This window comes from Lepidochelys kempii, chromosome 13 (genome assembly GCF_965140285.1).
Source record: "Lepidochelys kempii isolate rLepKem1 chromosome 13, rLepKem1.hap1, whole genome shotgun sequence".
NCBI classification, from domain to species: Eukaryota; Metazoa; Chordata; order Testudines; family Cheloniidae; genus Lepidochelys; species Lepidochelys kempii.
The window spans coordinates 28,881,711-28,903,617 of NC_136392.1; the positions used below are offsets into that span (position 1 = coordinate 28,881,711).

At 45.1% G+C, this 21,907-nt stretch overlaps 1 protein-coding gene across 6 annotated transcripts in view; it reads right to left on the reverse strand.

Moving 5' to 3' along the window:
* TOX2 (TOX high mobility group box family member 2) overlaps positions 1 to 21,907 on the reverse strand; it is a 258,089-nt gene that overhangs the window by 16,467 nt on the left and 219,715 nt on the right. For all 6 annotated transcript variants that reach the window (XM_073309923.2, XM_073309922.2, XM_073309916.2 and 3 more), the window contains one exon: positions 5,663 to 5,743. In XM_073309923.2, coding sequence (XP_073166024.1) covers positions 5,663 to 5,743 — 81 coding nt within the window. The remainder of the gene's footprint in view (positions 1 to 5,662; positions 5,744 to 21,907) is intronic.

Genomic DNA, 21,907 nt, shown 5'->3' on the forward strand with positions numbered 1-21,907 from the left:
ATTTTCTTAATAATATAGTAATACTAGCATCAGCTCTTAGCCAGCATTTTTCATCGGTAGATCTTACAGCACTTTTCAAAGGAGGGCAGTATTATTACCCCATTTTACAGATGAGGAAACAGATGCACAGGGAGGTGAAATGATTTGCCCAAGGTCACCCAGCAGGCCAGTGGCAGAGCAAGGACTAGAACCCAGGTCTCCTGAGCTCCAGAGCTCTATGTACTCGGCAACATTGCCTTGTGATTTGATTTACCAATAAAACTAAGCCCTAGTAGGAAGGTCACCCCGGATGATGCAGTGTGTGTAGACTCTATCTGGAGCAGGATTGGGCCCCCCCCGCAATATCCCCTTGTACCTCCTATGCTTACTTGCATACAACAAATACTAAGTTTCTCTAACTGCAAATACCTGTTTACTTATCTGAAGCAACAGGCAAGTTTTTAAGGCACATACCGACACAGGAAATATCTTTGCCTCTAAATGATCTCATTTCCACATTTATTTAAATGTGAAACTCACTCTTTGAAACTCCAGCTCTCTCTAACCGCTCCCCCACACAACAGTGATTATTGCTTTCTTGCTGTATGCACCGAGATACTGCTGCACTGTATTAAAGGCAGCACGAACAGCATTCCAAAATCAGAATAGCCCGGCAAGCTCATACTAAATACATTCAGAGCGGTTATGAATCTTTTTAAACACTTAAACCAGTGAAAGGGAGTTAGATTACTTCCTTTTTGACCTTTTCGCCACAGCTCTTAACCTTCAAGTGTGGCTCGGTTAACTCTGAGGCAAGATGCCTCGGTGCTCACTGCACAGCATGACATGTGTAGCTACTCCGGTTGTAATTACATTCCAGTTTAAGCCATGCAGGGTTATTTTTAACATGAAGTATAATTCTGCACAATATTAACAATAGGCTGACATCACTAAGCTCTCAGTCTGACACAGTCTCACTCCCGGGGCCTATCAGCCCATGCAAGTTTAACAGGTTTCCATGCCAGGCACCCTTGTCATTGAAGGCAGTCCCAATTCTTAAAGGAAAGCGTATATTCGGTCCCCTCCCTCCACACCTTCAGCAAGGGCAGAAGCTTAGTTTGGTCCTTCACTGTGATGGCGCCCTCTGCAGGAAAGGGCCAACAGCTACACCTAGTTCCACTGCCATACAGTGGACAGGTCACATTCTACCACAATTGGGAGAGAGGGGGGAGAGAAGTCAGGCTGATGTCCTATATTTAAGATTCTCCCTCTGTGGTTTCACAAGTGGGTTGGGTTTCTCCCTGGCTGACTGTCGAATGCATCCGATGAAGTGAGCTGTAGCTCACGAAAGCTTATGCTCAAATAAATTGGTTAGTCTCTAAGGTGCCACAAGTCCTCCTTTTCTTTTTGTGAATATAGACTAACATGGCTGCTACTCTGAAACTAGTCAAGGAAAGACATTTATTGGTGATTTGTCTCTACGCCTCCCATCTTCTACAGGATGTTGATGAGGATGTTCCGTTTCCTTGTGGACCTTGTCAGCTGAAGCCACGTGCAGCGTTTGAGTCACGTTGATGGGCCATGAAGCTGAGCCGTTGCTCCTTCAGAGTTCTGGCTGGCTGAGCGATGTGCATGTGTGATGTCAGCCTGCAAGGGCCATAGACACAGCATAGAAATCTGCCTCTGCTTCTTGTAGAGTGCTAGCCAAAATAGAGATGCACTACCATGGTGCAGGAAGAGAGACAGCACTGATAACAACCACTGAGGGAAGGCAGTCCCCTGCCAGCAAGGTGCTAGCAATGGAAGATACTTAAAAGGCATCATTCAGAGTATGAGATTTGGATGTTTAGCCAAACCTTTGAGATCTTTCCCATCAATCCATCCCCATTCCTTGTTCCTCCCACCCAGGTCTCCTCCCCTTCCCATGTGAACCTGATTCCAAGTCCTGCTACTATCCTTCAGCATGGGGACACTTGCCTCTAGCTAGTCTCAACCACCCTAACCCTTGGTTAGGCCCTGCTCATTGGGTCCCTCTTGTTCCTCACATGCCAGTGGCTACTTTCCCTCAGTTAAAAGAAAAGGAGTACTTGTGGCACCTTAGAGACTAACCAATTTATTTGAGCATGAGCTTTTGTGAGCTACAGCTCACTTCATTGGATGCATCTGATGAAGTGAGCTGTAGCTCACGAAAGCTCATGCTCAAATAAATTGGTTAGTCTCTAAGGTACCACAAGTACTCCTTTTCTTTTTGCGAATACAGACTAACACGGCTGTTACTCTGAAATCTTTCCCTCAGTTCTGTCCTTCTCCATGCCCTTTGCTAACATTCTCCAAACACCACCGAGTCTCAGCAGTCTGTCTCCCTGAGTCCAGGCTGCACACAGCATCGCTCAATCTGATACCCTCTTTCTGACCTGGGACACCTCAGAGCCCATGTGACTCAATGACAGCCGACCTGAGACCCAACCCCGCAGAGATGGCCAGAGCTGCTGAGAACCCACAATGGCTTCATGTCAGAAAGTGCACAGGGATGTAAAGGGGATAGAGTAACTGGGTACAGCGAACAGAATGAAATTTACTGTATGAAACCATGAAGGTATAAAGGGGGCATGAGGAACACCCAACCAGCAGAAGGAGATGAGCCAAGATCTCAGAAGTGTGATACTAATGTCCTGGGACCAGTGCTTAATTTGTAACAAGAGAGGTTCCTGAGCTCAAGAAATTTATTTACTTTCATAACTGAAGCAGCAAGGCCAGAGGGGCTGGGGCTCTGAACTGCCAAGCTGAGAGGTGGCAGGGCTCAACCCCTGGCACAAATTAAGCACTGCCTGGGACCTCACTGAGAGTGACATTTATATATTTCCAGAACTGACAGTGGCAGATCCATTCTCTCTCCATCCTTTCTCCTCTGGACTGGATTCCTCCTCTCTAGCAGAGAAGGTTGTTTTTATTTTTTACTGTTGCTGTTGCCATGTGTTATTTACCCAGCTCACAGCTGTTATGGCACTAATTAGCTATTTATTTCTTCACTGTTTGGGACGGTACACTTTCCTGTTTTCTAGGAATTCATTCACATTCGTTTTTAACCTTCTCTCCTAACCTGGCATGGGGAAACAGCACCCTTCTCCCCTTCTTGAATGCACCGCAGACTTCTGTTTCCATTTAGAAGGTCTGCCTGAACTGCAGACCTATCCATTAGATTACACCAAAGTAAACTCTCCCTAGCACTGCGCTGTGCACAAACCTAAATGGAAGAGAAGAGTAAGCACAGAGGAGCGGGGAGGAAACATTAGCACAATTCCAATGACAAAGTACAGGCACTTTCCCCTATAATGATGGTCCAGAGAATCTACTGCCTGCATATAACTCCCCTCCTCCCAGATCCAGCCCTGTTCAATGGGGCAAGAATAGCTGCAGGACAAAGAGAATCTATATTGTTTCTATGGAACCTACTGCTGTGATATCGGCACTCCTGTCTTGTCCCATATTGTGCACTGACCTGGTAAGTCACAACCCAGAAGTAACGCTACCTGGCGGGAGGGTTGATCCTCTGCCCCCGCTCTCCACTTCCACTGATGTTGCCTCTACCTCCACTCAACTAGCATCTGGAATTGCACCCCGAGTCTACTACAGCACCCAGGCCACATCAAGAGAGAGAAAGGGAAGCACTGGGTGCTTCCAGGCATTGAGGCCAACAGGTGCTACTTGAGGACTAAGCTGGATAGGCCAAGGGGCACCATGGGGGGAGTTCTGGTGCAGGAAGAAGCCGACTGCCCTCCACACCATAGGAGACCACCCCAGATCAGGAGCTGTAGTGGGGGAGTGAGGTGGATGGAAGGCAACCTCCCCACCCGAGTGATGCAGAGAGAGAAATGGGGAAGACAGGTTGGGAGGAAAGGAAAGAAAGACAGGACTGGCTGGGGTGGGGAAGAGAAATGGGACCTGGAGGGTGGTCTGCAGAGGACAGACTCAGGGGAGGGGAAACTAAAACCTTCTCTTCCCAGGGAGCCAAAATAAACAACCACCTCAGAGCCCTGTAACACTATCACACCGTGGGCTCTGCTCTGCAGATGGCTGTGCTGCTCCTTCAGGACTCTTCCCACGCAGTGTGAACCTGTGCCCTCCAGAAGGAGTTGCTATTCCTCCCTCACACAGCCAAAGTCTCCTCCCTGCTAGTCTGGAGGTGCCCCATGTGCTTTCACTGGCAGCAGTGTGAATTCACAGTAACACCACCGACACCAATGGAGTGACTGGGTATTCACACTGCACAGGGCGCTGGACTCACAGCCGGAGCCACCAGCAGGGCTGAACTGATCGCTCAGCACATGTGGCTCCAGTCCGGCTACTTAGCCCAGCTCCAGAACAGTTTAGGGCTCACCTTGCCACCCCAGCCCTTTCCAGGAGTCAGGAGCATCACTCGCTGCAGTGCTCATGGCCCCTCTTGATTCAGGGGACAGGAGAAGGGGCCTGGGATATGAGAAGGCAGCCACTGGGAGGTGGACAAAGTCAGCATACGTGTTCCCTCCTCCCCATGGACAGAGATGCCCATTGACTGCGGTGGTACCTGCTGATAAGGACACAGATGGTAAACAGCAAGATGATCAGTGGTGAGCCAGGAGTGGAAATTGGGGAATACACTCACATCTGCAGGTTGTATCTAGGAACCTTACAGACCAGTTCCTTTCTCCTCTCTCAGGAATTAAATCCAGCAGAAGGTTCTTCCTTCCTCTTACTTTGAAAGGCAAACAGTGTCCTGATCAATGGCCATGGGCACTCAGACAGACATGCTGAAGAGGGTGTACGGCTCACACTACCATTCTAGGAGACACTGGCAAGTGAGGGGGGCACTGGGCTTGGGCGTTACTTCTGTTCTGCACACTCCCATGTAAGGCCATGAATTAATGTACTGAGAGTCCCCTAAGCTGACTTTCCTGTAATGGGTAAGAAAGTCTCCTGTTGTGGGCATGGAAGGGACAAAACCTCCAAAGAGTTATAAAACCACCATAGCCGATCCTCAGCTGGTGTAAATCCATGGACATTGCTGCCCCAAATTATACCAGCTGCGGATCTGGCCCATTATCTTTAGTTCCTTTTGCAAAATGCCTGTATATTGCAAATCCTTTTGCTCGTCAGCCTATTACCTGGAAGCTAATTGCAAGAGTGGTGTAAAGAATCCAAGCACCATGCTCTGGAATGGTGTAAGTGAGTGACAGAACCGGGTAATGGAATCAAATAACATCTCACCTTTGAGCGATGTCAACGTAGTGCTGACAATTCAGCCCCCTCTGATGGGGGGGCGGGAGGAACCAAGACAAAATGGAAACCTATCTAAAGCTGCAAATCAGTTATTACTCAGTGTGGTTACAGAGCAATCCACCTGCAGTGAGGGATCATGGAAGCCCTGCCTTCAAACACTCCAATGTGCCATAATAAATTAGATCTTATTTTGGTGTGTTAAGGAAAAAAAATTGGCACCCACACTGCATTGTGTATGCTCAAGTCGTGCTGCAGAGCATTTCATTTAGCTCTTCCAGAAGGTATTTAACACTGATATTAGTTTTGATAGCACGGTTACAGTGTATTTCTTACAAACTTGCTCCTCCCCAGAGATTTCCATGAGTTCCAGCTAATTCATCATTGCCACATCCATAGAGACGCATGTATGAAACACATTGTCTGTTACCTTGGAAACCAAGCTGGCCCTGTAGGCTGCCAGAGCCTTTAGATACTCCTTCTTCGCAGCTTCTGTTTTCCTCTTATATGCCTGAAAGGACCAAACAATGAATAATAATTAATAAAGCAAAACAGGGTGCTGTCTGGCACTGCTACATCTCACCCTCCTCAGATCGCCCGTGTCTCCACTGGGCTGCATTGCTTTGTTACAAGGAACGGGGATGGGGCCTTAAAATACAGTATGCAGGAAAAGCTGATTTCTCACTGAGGTGCTGCTGCCAAGGGGGCGGGGGAGGGAGAGAGAGAAAAATTTGCCCCAAACAAACCCCTACATCTGAACACCCTTAGATATTGGGGAAGTTGGGGCGGGACCTTATCTGAACCTTGCTAGATATCTGAACCTTGCTAAGTATTTGTACGTGCTCATTGCCATGGTATCTGAGAGAGTGGGTTGGGGAGGTAAGGACAGCCTCTCTCTCATGGCATAGTTCAGAGAAGTCTGTGTTCCTGGTGCATGCCAAAGTGGACAGCCCTGTCAATGGAGCAAATCTATTACAAAAAATAGAACCCCATCAGGGTTCTATGCTGACATCTGCCCTAGCCAGAGACCTGTTTCAGAGAGAGGTGCCTTTTCACTCACCCTTTGATTCATGGCTACCAGGGCTGTCAAGCTGTGGTTATCTGAATGAGTGAGATTTTGTCTATTTCATTGAAATATATGGGGAAAGTCTTCATGGTAAGAGTGAGGGTCATGGAGTCAGGGGGAGGAGGTCCGCTGTCGCTGACGCTAGTGTGCAGTCAATGGAGTCATTCCATACTGTTACCCCGTGTGTGAATGAGAACAGAATCTGCTCCAGGTACTTGAAAAAGTACCAACAAATTAATTCAATATAAGGAAGCCTCCCAACACTGCAAATTCCAAATGTTCAAAAATCATGAGTCAGACCCCCCAAAATCATGTTTAAAATCATATTTAAAAATCACAACATTTTCAGAAATCCTAAATTTTGGGTTCTTTTTCTTTGCCTTCTGCTTTTGAGTCTTTAAGGCTCATGTTTTCAAGCTTTTCTCTGCAACCTTAAGGGCTAGAAACTTAATTTTCCTTTTCAAATGAATGCGGAGATTCGCCACGAATTGGTGCTTTGAGAAAAACACTACATATCCTGAGACTCAGCATCACTAAATGGAGCTTTGCAGACTTTAACAAGTCTGATATTTAGTCTCTTTCTACCATAAGAACAATTGTTTTACTGTAGCTGTATTGTGCTGGGCTAATTTTCAGCTCAGAATGACACTCATGAAACCTTAGTATGAAGTCAACAGGCTGCAAGGAGCATAAGTATTAGCAGAATCTGGTGAGCTGTCTGTAGAACTGGCACAGAAATACAGCCCTGTCTCATGCAGGCCAATTCCCCAATGGCCCTCAAGGACCAAACTGGAACCAGTTAAAATGATCAAGTGAGAAAAATATTTTCAAATGAAAGAAAAATTTGGGCAAGGGAGGAAATTACTGAAATAAAATATCTACTAACCTCCCGTGTGAAACCCAAATCTCTCATCAAACAAGTCAAAGTTAACTTCAGTTAGAACAGATTTGAATGCATTTAACTCTTCTTTCAAAACAACAACTTTACAACAATAAATATGCTGATGTCCACAGGGGATTTTCAGTTCTTTTTCGCCATGTGTTTCTATCATGGCATCATGTATTATAGTCAAGTAATGTAAATGACCAAGGACTCACCTGTGAGCCCAGCTCCATGCCTGTCAGGGGGGCAAGGAGCTATAAGGAGCCCCCTTTCTTCCCTTTGTGGGCTATGTGCACCCGAAGATCTGTGCAAAGGGATGAGCAGCCCCTGCGGGGCTATGACCTTCCCTGCTCAGATGGACAGGGATTGGGCAGAGCTATGGCTCCACCCCCATGCTGCCAATAAATTGGCCAGTGCAGCTGAGTCAGCCTGGAAGGGAGATTAAACTGTCCAAGCTCCAGTCACAATCTGGTTCCTGCGCTGCCCCTTACTCAGGCTGGATTGGAAGATAACCATCCAGTTACAAATTAGTATTTTATTACAGTCAAATGCCAAAGAGTAAATAATGTTTTTACCAGTGAGTTCACACATTTCTGCACACCCTGAAGGCGCCTGCCTGGCATGTCCCGTTGTGTCGTGTCTGTCCACACCCTGATCTTTTTTATCTTACTATGTCTGGTCTCTCAGCCTTGATAGCTGTTGCAGCCCCGCAGTATTACCACACTGGGCAGTGAGAGTTCAAATAATTGTGGCCCCAGTAGTATCAGAAAGGCAAAAAAGGGGTGTGAGGTTTTGCATCATGCTATTTCTTTCCTTAGGATTGTAATTTACAAACCATACTTGCTCTAGGTTGAATGCACCGTCTAAGAATGGGATCATTTCTCTTTACACTTCTGAAAAGGATCAATCTGAGAGATGTTGGGCCTGGTCCTGAAGTCCTTGCACATGCAAAACTTCCAGTAAAGTGAATAGAATTGAGAAGGTGTTCCAGCCCACAGACATTCATGCCCACTGAGCATATTTAGCAGCCCCACAGATCTAAAGATCACGCAGGAGTCAATATGGTTTCCCAGGATGAAATTTCTGGCTTTTCACTTAAAAGATACGAAATTTGATACAAAAAATTAGGTTAAAAGACCATTAAAATGACAAAGTCAAGCCCTCTAAAGTGAGAAATGGAGAATCAAGGTTGCCCATGCAATCTTAATTTCTCCCTTAGTAGGAAGCTTTATGATACAATCTTTAGTAACGATCACATTTGTTCTACATGGTCCCTGCCTCATTCAGTTCACTGAGTGGATGGTGCAAGAACAGAATTAGAAAGGATGCTTTTTTGTAGTTAAGGCACTGATGGAACCCAGGAGAGCTGGGGACTCTTCACAGACTTCCTGTGTGATGTCTAGCATACATACACAGGAACCCAATTAAGAATACAGAGACATATTTAATTCTGACATTTCCTAATTTTTGAGTGCTAGAGTTTGCAGCCTTTATTCGCTTTTAACGTATTTTTTGTTGTGTAATATACATCATATACACTGCCTATATTGTATATATTATCAGGCAACCTTAATAGTAGGTGGTGCTACCAGCCACACCTATAAATGCACATACACATATGCATTATACACATACCGATGTGTGAGTGTTTGGGTGTGCAGGCATGTGTCTAAAACAGTGTCAGGAAAGATGGTTCCAGTTGGAACACACTTTTATTCATGCTGCAGTCATGTACTGCTTCAACTCAGATACACTAACAAAGGATCTGAGTGCAAGATTGGGAGGCAGACATTTTAAAGATCATCTTGCGTGTAAAGGCTGAAAATTGGATGAAAGCTAATCAGAAATGATTTCAGAGCTGAAATTGTTTCTTCCAAAATGTGCAGAAAAACATTCATCTGGTCCCAGTGCATGAAGGACGCCATCCTCTTCACAGGGGCTTTTCAATCCCATGTCCTCTTCATTGGTTTGTATAAAGGAATATGTAATACTGAGGAATTTGCTTTTAATAGATGCTCTCAAATGCAATATCAGATGCCAGTATAACAATGAAATATCCATCCCCATCTCTCAAGTCAGTACATAACAACGACCATATCTGATGGTGATGAATCAAAACCATATTTATTTTCCTCTTATGCTGCTATAAAATACCTAGGACGAGATTTTCTTGTCTTTGGAAGCACATAAACTAAAAGTGCTCTTGACTCAAACGCTGCATGGAAGCTCATTCAATGACATGGACACTATTGTCATCTGTACACACAGAGAAGCAGCAATATAGTGCTTGGGAGAGTGGGGAGGAAGGAGAATTTTAGAGTTTTTAACTTAACAAACAAACAATAAGAAACAAATAACGAATAAGTCACGTGCTTATCACCCCAGTCACTTTGCTTGTGTGTTAGAGCCCTTTCCCACCTCCTTCATCGGTCTTTGTCTTTTTAGATTGTAAGCAATTTGACGCAGGAACTGCGTCTTCTCTTGTATTTGGAAAGTGCCAGTAACTTGTAGTTGCTACAGCAATCTATTACATGATAATTGAACAAAGAGACCTCATATTAAGAAGCAGTAATAACAGAAGGGAACTTTGTCACAGGATAATGGTCTCCTGCTGCTGAACTAGATTTATGACCCTACTCTAGGCTGATGTTGCAATGTAATATGTGGTGCACTATTTAGGCGGCTGTGGTCCCTAAAAGGAAAAACTGCTTTGTGGAAAAGCGTGGAACCAACCTGACATCAAACTATTCCTCCTCGGGCCTGCAGAAGCCCCTCGAGAGATTTTTTTTGTTTTAAAAATAAACGGGCAGTTTCTCCTTTTGACACATTTACTGTGGTGACACTTGGAATGGTCATTTCCGGCGAGAAGTTGCACTTCTGAGCTACTTGTCCTCTTCCTGAAGGTGGCAAGTTAGAGGGGAGCTCCACCGACATTTCGTCTCCTTAATCGATGCTGAAGTGTGCTGAACTCTTAAGGAAACACGAGGCATCTGGAAGCTCAGCACTGCGAGACTACAGTAAGTCACAGATTAATATATTCTGAGAGCCTTCCCAGGGTCTGCACTCTTTCTGAAGCATCCTCCTCCAAGTCCTTCTCACACAGCAGCCATACGGCTTGCCCTTCACATAGGGGAGGTGGGGAGACTTCTTGGCATGTGCTACTTGGAAATTGTTGCCAAGTCCTGGAATCTGAGATCTATTAGATCCACTAGGGCTGAGTAACATTAGGGGAAGGTGACTCTGGAAACACTCCAGCAGGAATCTATCTGAAGTAGCTTTCAAAGAGCTGTGTGTATGTGCGTGTGGATTTAGCCACATGATCCTCAGGACAAAATGTCACCATGTCCAAACATGATGGCCAACAATTGTCCTGACACACTCAGCGGTTCTACGCTGACCGTTAAACCTTATTCCGTATGACGTTAACACAACTGGTGGCAACCTTGTTTAGGTCACAGCCCAGACCTGACTTTATGTGGTAAAATCCTGGCTTCACTGAAGTCAATGGCAAAACTCCCACTCAGTGGGGCCAAGAATTTACACATTGAGCCATGGGAGTCTTGTGGCTAAAAACACTGCATGACACTTTGAAAATGTAGGGCTTAAGTGTGAACAGCAGATCCTAGTGAAGCCGTTTAAAACGCCTCTGTGTTAAAGGAGCTTTGAAGCAGTGTTTATGACCTTTTAAAGTTTTCATTTAAATATTGACAGAACCATGCTACTTTCTAATTAAATCACATTTTCTCCCAGGGATTTTAATTTCAAAGTCATTTATCAGATTTAAAGATGCTCCAAATATTTTACATGTGTTCCTTGATAATCTGTCATGCCTGCTGATTTATTTTGCTTATTCGTAAGCAGAATTCATTAGTCATTAAGGGAGGGGGTGGAGGATGGTGGCGGGGGGGGAGCAAATACAGTTAGTGATTATGAAAAAAAATATCAGAGCTGTAAGAAGCATACGTTGGAGTCGTAATCCTGACACCTCCTGTGTCTCAGCAAAGCAGCTAGTAATTGTACCCTAATGAAATGTTCTTGTTTGATAACCAGTTAATTAGAGAAGACAATTATTCCGGACCCTGCTGACGCCCATGGAACTGCTCTGTGTTGCGCACACACAGGATGACAGGAGTAGCGGTATCAATAACCTTTCCATTCCAGCCCTGCTGTTTGAAAAGAAACTGGTTTGTAACGTGGGGCTGGGGGGGGGGGGGTGAAAAGGAACCCAGAACTACCACAGAAACATTTTACAGTGACAATTACCACCCAACCGACTGATTGTCTTTGCCCAGAAAGTCTAGTTTTTTGGTGAAATCTGGAGGGGTTTTTTTCGTTTTAAATACCAAATATATACCACCAAGGTGCAGTTTGGTATTATTGTTATTTCTGAAGGCAAATTTGGTGCATTTCATAATGAAGAGGATCAAACTGCTCCCCCTTTGCACCCCCACCACATAACTCTATATGACCCATCCAGCCCCATGCCATATGACTCAATAATGACCAGCCTTCCCCCTTTACCTCCCCACTCTAAATGTGACTGTATCGCTATATAAAGCCATACAGACCATTACCAACATTGCCACCAACCCAGACTGACCATGGTCCTCACTGGGCAGTATAACTCCATATGAACTATCCTAACACACTATAACCATATACAGCCTGCAGCTGTGCATCCTGCCTGGGCAATGTCCTCCATATGGCCCTACCATCCTCACTGCCCACTGGCAGTCCCATATGGACTATCCTATACAGACCATATAGAGCTGCATGCACTGGTCCTCTCTGCCCTGTACTCCTGATGACTCTCTCCCCACTCAGGCCTTTGCCACCGTCAACCCCAAGGTCTCCCAGGTGGACAACTCCTCCGACTTCCTGGGCAACGTCCCCCACACCCCAGGGGCAATGTGTTCTAATAATAATGCCATGAGTAGTAGATAAGGAGTACATGCCATACAAAGTAGAAGCAACCTTAAGTGACACGGAGCAAGAAAACTTGCTGTTTTGTATCAACACAGAAAAGCTAAAGATTTGGTACAAGAGAGGTGACACCAGCTGGCGCACGGCAAGAAAACTATCCAGGGCCCAACACCCGGAAGTCAAATGTGAAAGCAGTGCAGCCCATACGGTGCGGAAGAAGTTTGTTTCTTCTCCTCAGCTACTGTAGGAAGAAAATGCCAGGTCTGGCAAGCCCCAGCCTTGTTCTGTTGTTTGTCCCCGGAGGAGCACTGACATGTGCAGGTGTAATATCCTGCAGACAGAACTGCTGGCCTGAGGGTTCACTATGGGAGAGCAGCCTCCAAATTACATAGTACAGTTGAGATACTGCAGTGTTAATAAAGTAAAAAGTGCCCATGCTGGTGATAACAAGTACTGTGCGGTGGCTGAAGAGGGCACTCCTGGTATGAACCCAGGGAATGTTATTTTCATTGGCCTGTGCTCTGTTTCATGCCTAAATCTCCAGTGATGACAAATCAAAAGGTTTTTATATTTTGGAGCAGTTTATCATGATGTAATTAAAATAAAAGCCAAGGTGAAATCACAGATAGGAGACTTTAAAGACAGAGCAAGCTTATAATGTGGGTTTGGGGCTGTACCCATAGGAGGTGAGCATGCAGCCCCTGCCTCGTTCTTTGAGCCTAGTGTTAATGGTGGTTCAAACTATTAGAGCTACTGTGGACTTGGGAATACGTTGCTGAGTAGAGACCTTAAAAAAAGGAAGCACGGGAAGAAGGAGATATGATGCCAATGAAATGTAAGCTAATGGAGGAAAGACAAAGAACAGTGGTGCTACGTAAGCTTGGGTTGACATGAGTGATTGGACATGGATGATGTGGAGAGAGTGTGTGTGTGGGTGTACGTACGCACGCATGATTGCAGTCACTCACTGGGAAAATACCCACTCCATGGCCTGGAGGAATGGCATATCCCAGTGCAGTGAAGATGGATCCACAGGCTAGGGAGGATGGTGACCAGAATGCATGGTGCCAGCTAAGAAACTTGCACACAGGGTGGAGTGGGAGAAATGGTTCTCACGGGCCTGTCCTCTCTTTCCCCTCCTCCCTCAGCTGAGGAGGAAGCAGCTGTTTTGGGTAAGGAGTGGGAGGAAGACAGCACCCCACCTAAGGTATCCTGGGAGAATATCAAGGAAATAACAAGCACACACTAGATTTCTGTCTTGGCTCTCTTAGGAGAAGAGTTCAGACTCTTGGGGCTATGTTAAGAGAAACTCAAGCCTTTCCTCTTTCACCATACAGCCCTGCTAGATCACTTTATCTCTCCAGGGAACTTCACTCATTCTGTTCTCGGGGAGAAACGTTCAGCTTCCCCCAGCCCGTATTCCCCTCAGGGCACGAAGGACTGTGCAAAAGCCTTGGATGGCACTCACAAGGCCTTCCTGTCTGCTTCCAGTTAGTGGTACCAGTCTGGTATCATCCCATTGCTAACAACAGCCAGGTCATTACATTGTTGCCTATTATCTCCCCACTGAATTACCACGGTTCATCATTGCCAGCTCTCTGTATAAACACTATTACTGGTCAGTATTATGGCCAGGTTGCCTTACAAGACCGCGCTGTATATTGTTCCCAGCAAGTCTAGGCTTCACTGTGGCTGAAATGTAATATAACTTTACAACAGGCCTCAGACGCCCTTATATCCTGCAGGTGATATATGCAGTACCCTGTCAGTAAGTGATGTATCTGGTCCAATGAGCAGATGTCTCTGATTAGATGGGTGATCTATTATTTTCTGCTGAGCAAGTAATTTTTTCCTTGGGTGATTTATCCATTTAGTATAAACTCTGTTCCACTCCCCATGCAGTGTATTTATATGGGAATGTTGCACATGCATTTTGCCATGGGTACTGTATATCGCTACTTAGCATAGTGAATGTGTCCATTTCTGTGTAAGGTAGCCACAACGAGATATATTCTGCTCTCACATTTGTGTAATCCCACTGAATCCCAAGCCTCAAAAATGCAGTCAAAACTGCTGCTGAGTTTAACCTGATTTTGCATGAAAGCTATGTGAAATGGTGAATTTCACCTGTTTTATGATGTAAAGCCCAGGATTACTTGAAAGCATTGTTCATGAACCTTGTGCTGATCCTGGTCTGAGTTTCAAGTTTTTAATGAAATCCCAAACCAGCAACTTTCATATGTTCAGTGGTTTCATAATGCAACTTCCATAAGCCTCCAGTATTTATCCACATGAAAATGTAACCGTGATGCTTGCAGACCAAGTGCCAGCTCATGCCAAGACTCCTAGGCCTCACTGGACACTGACAAATGCATAGCTGGAAATCAGCCTGGATCGTCTGTGTGTTCATATTGCTAAAATAGATATTAGAGTTACGAGAATGCATTTAGACTTTATGAAATGATTGTAGGATGCTGCATGCCTTAATCTTACTTATAATATCTGTATCCCATCATATAAGGTAATATTTAAGTGTTTGCTCTGTACCTATTAACATGTTTGTTAAGACTGTAAATCCCCACAGCTGGGGAGAAGCATTACCAAGTGTGAAATGCTAGTTTACCACAAGAGGCGTTATCTCCTCCCCAACAAAAGGCCTGGGTAGACCAGACAAGCCATTGTGAAGCATCAACGGATAAAAGGTTTTGTTGGTCGCTTCTGCCTGTCTGCGTTGGGGGGGAGGGAGGGGGCGGGAAGAAGGAGAGGTAGGGTCCGTATAATTATGTCGCTCAGGGGTGTGGAGCGTAGATCTTGCCAAAGATTCCTATTGACTTCAATAGGAATTAGATCAAGCACCTTGAGAAATTACTCTAAAAACCTATAGCAGACATATAATTTTCTATTAGATTCTATAAAATGATGCAAAACACCGATGGACAAGTGACTCTGTGACCTTTAAAAGTTTTAAATTGAGTAAAATAGTCCTCTGTTTTAACTTAGGTCCATTTTACTCTATCTAAAACCGAGAAAAGCTAACTAAAGGGAAAGACAATTGCCTCTACATTAAGATAAATACAGTATTTTTATATTAAGACAATGTTTATGTAACTCTAAAATCAGGGAGACATGATTCATAGTTACATGAAAGTGCTTGGTTCTGTTTATTCAATAATTTTTTTATGCGAATGCTGCTCTTTAAGTGGTAGCTGGTATACAAGGCAAATAATTGAGGAAAAATAAAAAAAATAAAGGTGATTAAATAATGAATGTAAACTGTATTTGTGATTTCAAGTACTCTGTAATTTAATTACCACTAACAATCAGTAAATCCAGAAGTTAGACCTATACATATTATTAAGCCCCTTGTCTCCCCAAATACAGAAGTCAAACTACGCCCTCATCCCATCACAGTTTGAATGCTGGGGGGAAGGGAATAAAAATCCCTGTTAAAGAGAAATTGTATCCCTATGCTGCCTGAATTCTGAGGGGTGAAGTTTTGAAGCATAAGCAAGGGGTCCCCAGTTGTTTAGCATGGGCTAGCCCTAAAGGACATATAAATCTTGCATGTTATAGCAGCTACTCTCATCTTTTGGAACTTAAGACTGTAACTCGTGTGTGTGTTTACCAGCTTTAACCTTTAAATAACTCTCATTTCTTTTTCTTAGTTAATAAACCTTTAGTTCATTATAGGATTGCTTACAAGTGTTCACTTTGGTGAGAGATCTAGGGTGCACCTGACCTGGAGTAAGTGACTGGTCCTTAGGGACTGGGAGTAACCTGAATATTATTGTGATTTTTGGTGTAAGGGACCATCTATCACTAAGGCAAGCCTGCCTGAGTGGCAAAATAGACTGGAGTGCCCAAGGGGGCTGTCTGTGGTTCCATGTTGAGGGTGTTGTAGTGCTTGATTTGTTCACACTTGGTGGATAAAATCTAAGTATACAACATACAACCAGTTCGGGGTTTGTGCCCTGTTTCTTGAGGTGGGCATTCACAGCCATGGGTCACTCCAGAGACCTTGACAGCAACGACCAAGGAAATCTGAGGTTTTCTGTTCTATGCAGGTGTCTTGACGCCCCCATCACCATGTCAGCTGAGAGCCCTTTGGGTCTTTCCCCTGAGATAGAATAGGGCTTTGGGGAGTGAGACACAGGAAATGTGGTCAGGGAAGAGAGGATGGGAGACAAGGGAATGGGTGTGGGGGGAAGAGGAGGCCACATCATTCATGTAACTTTTCAATATGCAGCAGAATCGCTTCTGGACATCTCAGCCAAACAAAATCTCCCAGTCCTTGGCAATTCACCCACTATCACCTGGAGTCAGGCATGGGCTGTTTATGTACAAGTGACAAGCAGGAGGCAATGATGATACCCTGGAGTCTTCGCCCTGGTACCTCCTGCTGGAGACGAATAGAGTAGCACTGAACTAAGGCTAACTCCTGCCTTGATTTATACATGTGCTATCCACTGACTTCAGGGAGGTTGCACTGGTCTGGGCAGAGTTTAACTACACTGCTGAACATGAAATTTTTCTAAAGGGGCACACCTCATCTCTGAAAGCTTCTTGGAGCAGGCTCCATGTTTCAGGTTAATGTATTTCGCTCTCTCTGTCAGGGCAATGACAGGGGTCGCTGGCTTGGAAAACCAAAGGCAACACATAAGGAATGAGGTAGGGTCCTGGGGTGCTCATGGTAAAGAGATGGAACAGGACAAGAGCCACTGAACCAGGAGGAGATTAAACCATGCAACAAGATCAGAGAGGCTGAGCTCATGGAAGAGGAGAAAAATTATATGAGAAGGATGGTTCAGTCAATCAATACAGCTAACTACAGCTGAGCTGTTGGAGGAATAAACACCAAGAGGCCAGGGAACCTCATTGCCATTTTGTTTCCCTCTGATTTGCCTATTGACCTGGTTCAGACTTATAGCATAGGCTGTACCTGGGTATGAAACAGGGTTACCTGCACCACAGATTTGAGCTACATTTATAGCCAGGCTGGGGGACAACCAAATTGTTTGGCTCCCTGGCACAGCTGTCTGGGTATCATGGATAGGGCCTTTGTTGCGTCACCTACAAAGGCAGATGGGCATGGTCACAGAGCTCCTCAGCGAGGGCTCTCATCATCAAGAACTCATGCCCTGTAATGACAGCAGTCCCGTGGGATCCTGTGCTATTCACACCAATTCCAGTGCTAGGACTGTGCCTCCCTCAAACAGGAGCGAGGGCCCACTCCCCTCTCCTGCAGGGTCATCCTGGAGAACCATTAAAGCATTCTAAGAAGAGCAGAGATCAGATTCTTCCTCCATTTTTTAAGGGACAGAGGAGTAAAGGCTTCGACTGCCTCCTTTATTCTAGCATGACCTTTTTGCCCACATGTTTAAATACATGCCACACCCTCCAGGTGGAACAGCTAGCCCTACTGGAGACCAGTGCACTTTGCACCTCATCCCTGGGAACCCAATGCAACAGCCTCTGGCCGACTTACTTGAACCTAGTCAGTCCAGTAAGGTAGCGTCTGAACGGTACCTTTCTGGATAACCTAAGCTCTTCTAGATGGTGCTAACGTTAACTAGATTCCAGCATCTTAACTGCATTTTGACAGGTGGCCTCAACTCCATGCTTGCTCCAGGATAGAATCTTCTCTGCAGAATTAGAAGAATTCCTTTCAATCTGATCCTCAAGATCTGCCACAGTTAGCGTCAAATCAGCCTGCTCGTTTTAAACCTCTGTCTAATATTGTGAATGTAGCTGTTTAATGAAAAAAATAACATTGTGGCAAGGAATTATACTGGAAGCTGGGAGTTGAAGGATTACTAAAGACAGGTATCCCATTTGATGATAATAGCTGAATTAGCATTTCACTTTTGAGTAAAGTATAAGCTATCTCTACAGGAACAGCTGCTAAACTATTTGCAAAGTTCAAAGACTGTGTATTATTATTTTTTTTTTAGTGTCACATTCTTTAGATTCCGGTGTAAGCCTCTTAGGAAAGGCCATGCCAGCTGTTGAAGAATGAAGATTATAATGTACTGTAAAAGTAGTGGTTATGGTATTTAAAATTATTAATATTATTTATTATATTTATTATTATTTGCACATGGCAAAGTTCAATGCCCGAAAGGGTTAAGGAGGGGAAGGAAATGGTGCAAGTTGTTGAACAGGTGTCCTTGAGCAGTACCCAAGGACAGGGAGATTGCTAATCCTGTATTCCACAGCATGATCAAATCACCAGGCAACAGATATAAATAAAAAAAGGCAGGAAATGAGGAATTTAGATACAAGTGTGTCAGAGGGAAAATGAAGATTCATTGTGAAGAGGCTGGGAAGAGAAGAAGAAGGAACAATCTGACAAAAGGCACAAGTGATAAACCAGAAGAAAAAGAAAGGCTAAGAAATACACGTCCGTGACAGCAGCCTTCTAATCAAAGATGTTCCTAGATTATAGGTTTTCTTGCATAATATGCATTCTGTTTCCCAGTCTGTGTTTGTCTTTCAGTTAGTGGAGGAGAAAGAAAAAACATATTTGAAATGGGATGGAAGCAACCTTTATTTTGCTTATTTCATCAGGAGAAAAAAGCAAATTTGCTTTGTGGGAGCAGCAGCACCTGTTCAATGGCAAATAAAAGGCTACAGCTTTGCTATTCCAGTGCATATAATCATTAGCAACCCAAAGGAGAGAGAGGATTAACCCTCTGCTTGCTGTCAGAGGTATGTGGCAAACAGCAGCGTCTCGCTTCAATTTGTAGAGAAGCCATATGCAGTGTCTCTCAAATTAACACACACTGCCAATCAGCCAGCTGTGGGAGGGTATTAGATTCTGCCTGCCAGGAGGACTGGCACTGGGCCACCCTCTCTAACTGGAGGGATTGGAAACACTGTGTAGCGTGGGTGGGCAAACGTTTCGGCCTGAGGGCCGCATCTGGGAATAGAAATTGTATGGCGGGCCATGAATGCTCACATAATTGGGGTTGCGGTGTAGGAGGGGATGAGGGCTCTGGTTGGAGGTGCGGGCTCCGGGGTGGGGCCAGAAATGAGTTCAGGGTGCGGGAGGGGGCTCCAGGCTGTGGCAAGGGTTGGGGTGCGGGATGGGATGAGGGCTCCAGCTGGGGGTGCGGGCTCTAGGGTGGAGCTTGGATCAAGGGGTTTGGAGGGCGGGAGGGGGATCAGGGCTGGGGCAGGGGGTTGGGATGTGGGGAGAGGCTCAGGGGTTCAGGCTCCGGGCGGTGCTTACCTCAAGCGGCTCCTGGAAGCAGCGGCATGTCCCTTCTCCAGCTCCTACACACAGGCATGGGCAGGTGGCTCCACATACTGCCCCGTCTGCAGGCACCGCCCCTGCAGCTCCCATTGGCTGCAGTTCCCAGCCAATGGGAGCTGCTGGGGTGGTGCTTGGGGTGGAGGCAGCATGCAGAGTGGAACCCCATGGCTGCCTCTACGTGTAGGAGCCAGAGGGGGGCCATGCCATTGCTTCCGGGAGCCACATGGAGCAGCCACCAACCCTGCTCCCCAGCTGGAGCACCGGAGCAGGGAAAGCCCCAGATCCCACTCCCCAGCAGGAGCTCAAGGGCTGGATTTAAACAGCTGGTGGGCGGGATCCAGCCTGCGAACTGCAGTTTGCCCACCCCTGCTGTGTAGTGATCCTGGCCAAGGTACTGGCACAGGCAAGGAATTTATGGACCATCCTTCACCAGCACAGATATGGCGGCTGGGTTCACTCAATACCATATATAACTTTCAAATGTAGCATATAGGGACAGACGGATCAATGTATTTGTAATACTTAATGGGCATGTGCTGTGAAACGGTCAGCATGTATTAGAAAGGTGTGACTTGATAATGCAATGGCTCCGCTCAGCTAAAAACAGATTCATCAGACAACCAGATTCAAACCCCTGCCCTTGGTCCTCCCCTCCTGCCTCATCCTGGCCATTATCTGGAAGAGCTTGCACCAAAACTCACCTGCAAGGAGAGGTTTGAGACCATCTGAAAACAAGAAATGATAAGGTTTGCAATCTTTGTCCAAGCGAAACAGAGCTATCAAGTCCAAAGGGCTGTGGGAGGAGTTCACTTCCAGTTATCCTCTTATAAAAAGTGGAAAGCTCAATGAGGCAAATGATGCATAAAAATATTGTCTGAATTGACTAGTGACTTGGGAACACTTTTGCCTTCTTTAAAATCATAGGATCATACAAATGTAGGGCTGGAAGGAACCTTGAGAGGCCACCACGTCCAGCCCCCTGCACTGAGACGGGACCAAGTAAACCTAAGCCATCCCTGACACATTTGTCCATCCTTTCTTCTTAAAAACCTCCAGTGATGATGACTCCACAACCACCCTTGGAAGACTGTTCCTGAGCTTAACTACTCTTAGGGTACGTCTTCACTACCCACCGGATTGCAAATTTTATAAGCATATGCTCCACTCCATTATCCAAGTCATTAATGAAAATACTGAATAGCAGTGGACCAAGGACTGACCCTTGTGAGACCCTACTAGAGGCATCCTCCCAGTCTGACAGAGATCCATCCACAACTACACTTTGAGTATGGTCTTTCAACCAGTTGTGTATCCACCTTCTAGTCATTTCATCTACGCTACTTTTCCCTAGTTTGCTTTTGAGAACATCAGCTATCTATAGTCTTGATCCACCATACCTTGTCAAACTCCTGATGACATCAATGGGAGTTGTGTGTGCGTGCAAGGAATGCAAGGCTGGGGTCTCTATGTTATGCCAGCTACACAATAACATTCTGGGGACATATCCCTAAATCCACGGTTTTTATGCCGGAAAAACCTTGTTGGAGTCAATGGGAGTTTTGTCTGAGCAAGAACTCAGTAAAAATTGAGTAAGGCCTTCAGGATTTGGCTCATTGCTTGTCTGGTTTTCATTGTTGTAAGGAATCGTTTATTATGGGGCTAAAGTTATGTCTTTCTGAACACTGGGTTCTGTGGCAGACTGCAATCTTGCCATTCATACTTCGCATGGACCTTACTGAGAGATTATCTCCATGTGAAAAACAATGTAAATTAAATTTCTTTCAGATACTTTATAAACATTTAAAAAAGTCCATGTCTCCAGAGCTAGTCATGTATTAGAACCAGTAATGAACACTAGAGTGTCTTTTCAGAGGATCTAGTGAATTGTAGTCTAGAAAAGCGACTGCTGAGAGTCAGGATTCCTGGTTTTTATTTCTATTTCGGTCACAGATTCACTGAGTGACTGTTCTAGCCACTTACCTTCTTGGCCCCTCCCTTTGCCCATCTGTTAAATAGGGATAATGATGCTTACCTGTCTATTTACAAAGGAATGTTTGAGTTAATACATTAATCATTGAAACGTCGGCCTGGAAAGGACCTTGATAGTCCAGCCCCTTGCACTGAGGCAGGACTAAGTATTATCTCTAGACCATCCCTGACAGGTGTTTGTCTAACCTGCTCTTAAAAACCTCCAATGACGGAGATTCCACAACTTCCCTAAGGAATTTGTTCAAGTGCTTAGCTATCCTTACAGTTAGGAGGATTGTATCATGCTTTGAGATGCTTAGAAGAAATGCCCTATATACTGTATGTTCTAAGCACCAGTCAGTGTTTTCATATATCAAAAAAATTGTGTTAATTTAACCTGTCTTTTTTTCCTTAGCATTTGCTTGGGAATGTAAATGAAGGAGACTGGAAATACTGGCAGCTTGGCCAAGAGAAAGCAAATAGGGACTAAACAAACCATAATCCAGCCAAACTCTTCAAGAACAAACGTGTCCCATCTCACAAACCACCAGTGCAGCCTCGGAGTCAAAGATAAATAGTG